At 38.8% G+C, this 8,921-nt stretch overlaps 1 protein-coding gene across 1 annotated transcript; it reads left to right on the plus strand.

Annotated features, from left to right (window-relative positions):
• Window positions 1–5,494: 5,494 nt before the first annotated feature.
• Window positions 5,495–8,365, plus strand: LOC140995017 (uncharacterized). The gene is made up of 2 exons (XM_073464903.1): window positions 5,495–5,663; window positions 6,918–8,365. The coding sequence occupies exons 1-2, from the start codon at window positions 5,507–5,509 to the stop codon at window positions 7,847–7,849; spliced, it is 1,089 nt and encodes a 362-aa protein (XP_073321004.1). The 5' UTR covers window positions 5,495–5,506; the 3' UTR covers window positions 7,850–8,365.
• Window positions 8,366–8,921: the final 556 nt, after the last annotated feature.

An 8,921-nucleotide genomic window follows, 5' to 3' on the forward strand; every position in this document is an offset into this window, starting at 1 on the left:
TTACATTTCTTAATGTTGCAACTTTATGTTTCTTTAGGTTACTTTTTTTTTTCTTTTCACAAAGCTGTGCTTATGCTCTGGTTGGTTCAGGCACAAGAGCCACTTGGTTAGGGTTAGGAAAACATCATGGTTTGGCTTAAAATATCCGTTTTGGTCGCTACAAACACAGCTGGGGATGTGGCAACTTCTCATCAACGATATTTTGGATCTCCTTTGAAATATCCAGTGTTTATTCGCAGTCTCAAACTGTGGTCACTCCTCTCCTGTAACTCTACCAGTGAAAGTCAGATCATAAACATGTACTGTGAACGTTATATGACACGTTTTGTGAAAATGTCAACATTGCGGTGAATGTGTCTGAGGTTTGCAGAAACGTTCACCGCCAACATTTTACCCTGGCGACCGGGCATCAAGGTAGCAAATGGGGATGTTGAGAACTTCGTATAAAAATAAATGGGCAAGAATTAATGGAACAACAGTCTTCTTTTGTTGATGGGTGTAACATCTGTTGGGAGCCAACTTGCATTTACTTGGTGATATTAGGGCAACATAGCACTGGTGAGAAGACAGATGGGATGTAATCAGCTGAAAGCACAGCCTTACACTCCCCTTCTGTGGCTCCTTTACTTTGCTCAGTTTCTTCTTTTAATCTCCACCTCTCTCTCAAATTCTTGATAAAGCTACAAACACATGAGGCCACTTTCCAGATTAAAAGGCGGACATGCACAAGTGTGCTCCCCAGGAGTTTATGTTGCATTTTCATTACTTAATTGATATTACATACAGAAAAACTGAATCAGAATTCAGAGATGTGAAGGGCAGCAGGACCCTCCAGGCAAATATCATGATTGCTGGTATTAAAGGGAGTGCTCCTAATCCTTCTTGCTGAATATTTTTTTTGTCTGATAAACTTCTGCACTGTTAGTTTGGAAACTATTCATCTGTTGTGACTTTAGTTAATCAGTACAACTTAAAAACAATATTTCAGGGTTTGACCAAAAAAATCTTGACTCTGAGTCCAATGTCTAGCTTTGTTCTTGTTGCTGTTTGTTAGACTAATTTTTCCAAGGTCAAGACTGAACTTTCACCCTCATTTTCTGCCAGTGTTTGGACTGAATTCATGTGAGTTGCACATCAGAAAAATTAAGAAAGAGAGCCTGACCTATATCTGTATTTTATCTATCATTTTTGGGAGTTTAGTTCACATGGAGATGAAGGAAATGTTCAGAAAGAGAAATAACATTTTTGTTTCCCTTGTAATCTGAATATTATGTTTAAAGTGTTGCCCTGTGGAGTTAAAGATGTGCCCATGAAAATCCAGTCTTTGATAAACTACAAGGGCTTAATAAGCTGCACATGACTGTGCGTATTAAAGAGCTCCATCATTAATATGAAGAAAGAGATCGAAAGGTCATTTAATCAGCTATTCAAATGTATACAGCTAATGAGTCTACCAAAGACCAATTACCTCTATGTCTATTTCTCTCTTCCACATGTGTGTCTCTCTTCTTTCTTTCTCTAAATTTGGCTGTGACCTTTGTGAGAAGGGCTGATGATGCAGTAAAACATCTAGGGCCTGTCACAAAGACAAAATTAAACCGTACAAAGACGGGAAATGACTGAGTGAATGGATGAGCATTGTGCTTGGATCAGAATGTGTTAATATGCCGTAAACACCAGAGTTTACTAAACATGATGGCTGTAACACTGTGATAACAGCATCGTAGAGGTTCACAGCCAGCTTGTGGTATAGACTCAATCCTAATGCGAGATGACAGTTTCATCAGCAGAGACATGACAGCTCTGCAGCAAATTCATGTTGATGTATGTCAAATGCACAACAAGTGTCACCTAAAAGTCACACTCTACATTTGTACTAGAGTTTTTCCAATTTCTTACCCGGCTAAAACGGCTTTTTTCTTATCCCAGAAATCTATTGAATCTCTGAAACAGTAGCTTGCAGCAAGTGGCATTGTGCTGCCACTGGTAGCTACTGTTTTAGAGAGGCTATAAGAATTGAATTGTGGTAGTGTTACATTAGCCTGAGCTAGCAAACTGTCAGCAACTATAAAATCCTACCAGTAAAACGGCAAAGTGTACAGTATGCATGGCAAAAACATTTAAAAAGTAACACGCAAAAGATCACAATAAGTTCACCAAGGGAAAGCGGGAAAACTGTACTGACTGACTGACACTAAGAGAAAGGTCTGGGGCATTTATTCCCCCTGTGTATTTGATAATATAATATAGCCTGTCCCATTGTGGTTTGCCTCAGTCAGAGGGAATACAGCTGTATCAAGCCATGATTATTTTTATTGTCACATTATATTCTCTTTTTGTATTACACTGAAATATCTAAAAAGCATGATTATTTCCAGTGTGTGCTGTGAACCATGAAAAAGAAACAGACAATGAGCATTTCTTAATTGGCTCATTTGAGAAAGACAGAACAATCCTATCGGTAGTGTTTGCATGATATCCATGTTTGCACCATTATCTTATTCCACTGTTATCAACAAGTCACTCTCTGATGCCAGCTGAGGTATCTCATCAGAGAACAGATACACATCTGCAGCTGAGATGAAAGCTGGTTAAGTATTATATCATACGGTACACACTATAAACTAATCTCCATTGCACATTGTTTTGCAGTTAGTGCCAAAGAGATTAACAATAAAATTATAGAAATTTAAAGGGCAGAGGCACATTTGCTGTTTTTAGCTTTTATTTTAAAGCCATTGATGGGAGCAGGTTGCTAGTGAAGCACATCAAAGACCACATCCTTGCCAGCCTGGACCCTCACCATTATGCTCTCAGAACCAACAGATCCACAGAGGATGCCATATCCACTGCCCTCCACTCAGTCTTCATACACCTGGCGAATAAGAACAGCTACATCGATTGCTGTTTGTTGAATTCCCAAAGGATACTAAAAGACAATACCCACCCCTGCCACAGTCTGTTCACCCTGCTGCCATCAGGCAAAGACACAGAAGTATACGTTGCCATATCGCCCGACTACGAAGCAGCTTCTTTCCCCAGGCAGTGAGGCTCCATACTTCATCGCTTCTCACTTCAATTCACTCCTCAAAGAAGTTCGATTTTGTTTTGTGTTGTTTTTTCTCTTATGGGCCACAAAGGAGCTTAAATTTAATTTAATTTTGCTTTTGTTTTTTGGAGTAACAGCTTCGTGATAGCAGGAAGTGATGACAGATGTGATATCAATTGAACGTTTTGCTGTCTCATTGATACGTGATCAGGTTTAATGTTTCCCAGCTGTAAGATGCTCCTACATTGTCTCTGTGCATGGCATTATGGGACAAAAGTGTCCATCGAGAGCCCACTCAAACATCAGAGCTAAACAGCGCTCAGTTTTGTGACAGTTTAATAACTATATTACAGCTTTTTGGCAAACATCTAACATAGCTGTCTGAAAGAAAATGACTATGGTTGAATCACATTTCAGGAGTGTGTCAGCTGCTATCAGAGTAGAATAATTGAGGGAGCTGGATATGAATTGAAAATTGAACTGAACTAAAAGGATCTAATAGACCGGGTCTAAAATCATAATTTCATGAGTGCAGAGAGATGAAGATTAAACATTTGAAATGAAAATCTTTATGTTACTGCACAATATGTTCGACTGTGATTTATAATTGCAGACGCCGTGCAAACTGCTATATTTCATATATGAAAGACTTCCATCATATCTACTATTTATATATTTTATATGATTATTATATGTCTCTAGTTACATATATTAGCGAATTAACGAGAATGCAACATTGAAGAATCTCTTTCAGTTTAAGTCTTTCTTTCTGAGACCTCTTTTGCAAGTGTTTACATTACACCAGTTCACAGCTGGGTCTAAACACACAGGACACCGTCACACGTCGACACATACCACAATTATTCACAAGAATGCCACCTGTGAGCAAATCCACTTTACTTTAAAAGCTGTGTGTATCTCATCTTTGTACCCCTTTTTTCCATTTGAATAACAGCTGAAGACACAGACCAGATGCGAAACTCTATACTGCTGTGGAGAAAAAACGTTTTAATTTCAGCTGGATTTTACGAATAAATGTGGGGTCTGTGCAGAATGAGCAGTGTGGAAGAATCTGTCACGTTGGCATGTAAAGTTTACGTGATGGCTGACCTGATCTCTGTTCTGGGTGTGTGTGTGTGTGTGTGTGTGTGTGTGTGTGTGGGCCCCTCACTGGTATGTTATTGTCTGACCATACTGACACATTGGTCTTTAATCCTCACGTCTAAACTAACAATACCATGAATGGTACTTCTGGTATTTTTCAAAAGCCTGACAGGGTTTACGAAGGAACAAGTTTTAAAAAAATGTTCTTTTACATACATTTGAAATAATGGAAATCATTTTTATTATGGAATGACTATTTTTGTGATAAAAAAGCAAATACATCTTTGTTAAAACTGGTTGATCACCAAACCAAATGAAAGTGATGCAATCATTAATGTCATAAAAGCAGCCAAGTCTAAACTCTAAACTTTTCTTCTATGTTGTGTGAGTCTCCCTCATAGACAGGAGGTTTCACCAGGATATCTGCTGTCATCTCCTGGTCAGCAGCTGCAACTGCAAACTGCACATCTGCTTTATTCTAACCAAGACAGTCGGGTCGATAGGAAGGTAGAGGTGAGTAGAGGCCATTTAACAAATAAAAAAGTTTTTTTTTTTGCTGTTCCACTCTTTTAAAATGTCTACATGAAGCCGAGACTGCACAGTGAACATCCACATAACCTGCTATAAACAGGCAAAACCACTGTTACAGATGTTACAGATAACGTTCGTGCCTCTGCTCTTGCTGCTTTGTTTCATGGCCAGTGGCTGGCAGCAAAGCTTCATCATGCAGAGAGACTGGCTCCATTGTGTGCCTCAGTTTCTGTTGGCAGCCATGTCTGATTAGTATAAGGGACTTTGACCTTATATATAGTACAATATGTGTATATACACTTTTGTTTTCTTTAGGCTACATCATCTGGGCTGGGCGTGTGTCTGCTTAACAGAGCACAAAGTCATCAAAGATAAAAATAAAAAAATTATAATAATAATGTGTACTCCACTGACTGTTTCTTTCCTCCTGCATAAAGCACAGAAACTGGCCCATTCTTTCAATTATAAATCAAGGGATTTGAATAATTGTCTGCATATGTGCCTAAATATACAATGCAGTGTGTCTTTCAGCGGATTTTCTGGTAAATTAAAAACACTCATATGTTGTAGGCCTATTTATGTGCCCTAAAACATACACATTCTGTTAATTAAGAATCTATAAAATAAAATAAAATAAAATAAATACATCAGCTTTACCATATAAATAGATATAAAATCTTGATTCATAAATAACCATGTTGAGAAAATGATTTTGAAGTTGAGATTGCTGATTTCTCTCGCGATATCTGGCAACCCAGCGAGCAGCCAGTCTCCTGTCAGCCCGTCAGGAAACACACCGGAGGTCCTCTGTCAGCCGCGGAAATGTTCAAAACAGACAAACTAAAAGCGTTGGTGAATGAGAGGCTGTCAGCAGCCGCCGAGGAGATATTCAGCCTCTTTGAACAAACCATTAAAGAATATGCGGTGTTTCGTTCACAGCAGGAGACCGACCGACAGCGGAGGCAGGCCGGGTGGAAAGGTAACAGATTAACTTTCACCTCGGGGCAGCTCTGAAGCTCTGAAGCTCTGAAGCTGCTTCACTCCTCATCTAATCACGATAGCGTTTGTTAGGACGAACTGGAGTCTGCAGTAGTCCGGGGGGCCACTCCCTAAATACACATAGGAGACAGCAAGTAGCGCCATTTTGCATCCCCACAGGGAGGAGGGGGGATGCAAAATGGCTGTCTCTGACCTAGGGACCATCAATAAATGACCCCATTGTTTGTTTGATTTACACAAAAACAATCTTTCTTTATGCTGGCTTGATGATATTAGTGAAAATTATGATTTCAAATAATAACACTAAGCTGATTTCATGTAGCACACTTATTTTGATTGCTAATGTGTTAGGTATTTATTTGGCAAAAATATTTTTTTTATAAGATAGGGGCTTTTTTTTTCAATAGCTTCCATGTCATGTGACCCAGTGACTCCAAACTAATGCCGAATTGTATTACTAAATGGGACAAATAAGACACACTTGTTTCATTACATTTTACTACTTCCTCTATTTTATATGAATATTTATTATGAAAATTCAGCTTTTTTTTCAATAGCTTCCATGTCATGTGACCCAGTGACTCCAAACCAATGCCGAATTGTATCACTACACAGGTCACATAAGACACGCCCCTTTTTTATTGGATTTAGCTGCTTCTTCTATTTTCTATCAATAATTTTAATAAAAATTCAGCAGTTATTTTTCAATAGCTTGTATCACTGACTGGGACAAATCAGACACACTTGTTTTTATTACATTTTACTGCTTCTTCTATATATATATGAATATTTTTGAATAACTTTCCTGACAATAAACAAAAATACCCAATATTGTGCTTCTCAAAACTGTAAAAACATGTTGTTCAGTTTGCTACAACCCCTTTGCTATGTTGGTGTTTCCTATGTGGCCTTTGTAGTGATAATAGTGTAGTGATAAAAAATAATAGTGATAAAAATATAGATAATATAAAATAGAAGAAGCAGTTAAATCCAATAAAAAGAGGTGTGCTTGCGTTACAAAAAAGAAAAAGGAAGGGAAAATTGTAATTATTACCTAAGCTGTCAGTTGTAAACCTTTAACGAGAGCTTTCATGTTGGCCTGGCTTACCTAATGTAGTGGTGGCCAATAACCAGATGCAAATTTACAGTTTTTTTTTTTTTTTACCCTATATTGATTTTGAAGTCCATCAAACTAAAGCCTTTTTTTCTTTTTCTCATGTGTGTTACTATCCAGCCCCCCTGCAGCTCAATGTGCAGGAAGACGACGCGCCCCCTCAGCAGGATCAGAGTGAGAAGAAGACTGACCTGTGTGATGATGACCAGGAGCACCTGCGGATTAAAGAGGAACAGGAGGAGGAGCTGTGGACCTCTCAGACAGGTGAACAGCAGGAGGAGGCTGATACCAAGGACTCTATGTTCAATATCATTTATGTGCAAAGAAGTGAGGAAGATGGAAGTCAGCTCCCTCATCCAAACCAAGAAGGTGAAAGTTTGCCCAGCTGCTCATCTAAACAGTTGAAATCAGAGCCTCATAAAGAAGATGCATCAGAGCCGACCAGTGACTGTCAGATGAGTGAAGTCAGTGATGATGAATGGAGAGACAGTGGAGGATTTCAGAAACCACAGCAAGCTGGTGAGACAGCGGACAGGCCGTACACCTGCAGCGTCTGCAACAAGAACTTCAGGATTAAATCCATCCTGACTCGCCACATGAAGACGCACACAGGAGAGAAGCCTTACAGCTGCGGTGTTTGTGGAAAAAGCTTCATCCAGCGCTCCTATCTGCAGACTCACATGAACTCTCACTCCGGGCAGAAGCCGTACACGTGTAGCTTCTGTGGCAGAGGGTTCACGCAGGTTGGAAACATGAACGCGCACATTCGAATCCACACGGGAGAGAAACCTCACAGCTGTAGCGACTGTGGAAAAAGCTTTAGAGAGAAGGCAGATCTCATCAAGCACACAATCATTCACACTGGCGAGAAGCCCTACGTTTGCTCAGTATGTAATATGAAATTCAGCGCTCAGTCCAATCTGACGCGCCACACGAAGACTCATTCAGGGGAGAGGCCGTATAGCTGCACTGCTTGCGGGAAAAGATTCATTCGGCGCTCCCATTTAATCATGCATACGAAGACTCACGCAGGAGAGAATCAAGAGACCTGAGAAATTATTACATTTGCTTCATGACATTTATTTGATCATTTCACTGTAGATTTAAGTACTCAACAAGTTGTTACACTGTGTGTTTCTCCAAGTGATAAAAATGTGTGTAGAGTACAGTCATCAGATGTAATTTCTGTCTAACTTTTTAAACGTGTTGTAAAGAAATTAAATGAGGAGGCATTTTTACCTCCTACAAATCATCATCATCATCAGTTTGTCAGTGATGCCTGTTATGGAAAAACTGAGTTTAGTATTAGCTGAATGTAAATAAATCAAACTCCATTCATATAATTGTGCCTTAAGCTTTATACTGGAGAACTACTGTGATGAACTATGCTGCATTCCCATACAAGGACATGTTTTCTTTGTCTTGTAGCGACTGTAATGTGACGCATCTTTCTCTACTTGCTTCAGCTCAGTAGATAAAACTAGCTCAGTAGTTTCTTATCATTCGACCCTCCTTCCTCTGACCCTGGATACTAGGACTGTGTGATTAAAAACATGAAGAGTATACAATGTGCTGAAAATGTTGACTCATTCCTTTTGCAAAGGTGAACCCACATGCATATGTTTTTGAGAATAAAGTTTAGTTTCATTTTTCACCTTGTTGGGTGAAGAAATTGCCATAACAATGTCCTGTCCAGCATTCATGGATGGTGTACGAAGAATCGAAAGACTTTCTGGAAGAACAATAGGCTAAAGTTATCACCATGATTTTTGTTTATGTCAGACGCTGAGAAAAGCATTGTAGATTTCTTGAGAGAGGGAGTCACCACCTAGAGATGCAGAAGTGGGCACCCCAAAACTAAGAACCCCTGTCCGAGGTACATGTGACAATATGAAATAAAAGTCCCCTGAAATAAATAAATGTAGCATTATGGAATAAAAGTCCACTAAAATAAATAAAAGTTGAAAAAATGTGGGAAAATGTTCTTTTTTTAAAATAAAAACCTGAACTAAATTGACTCATTTATATATTTACATTTATTTAAAATGTATTGCCCCATTTATATATTTTGTAAATTTACTTTATAGGCACATTTATTTCATATGAATATTTATTATATAGGCA

The sequence above is a fragment of the Pagrus major genome, chromosome 4, assembly GCF_040436345.1.
Source record: "Pagrus major chromosome 4, Pma_NU_1.0".
NCBI classification, from domain to species: Eukaryota; Metazoa; Chordata; class Actinopteri; order Spariformes; family Sparidae; genus Pagrus; species Pagrus major.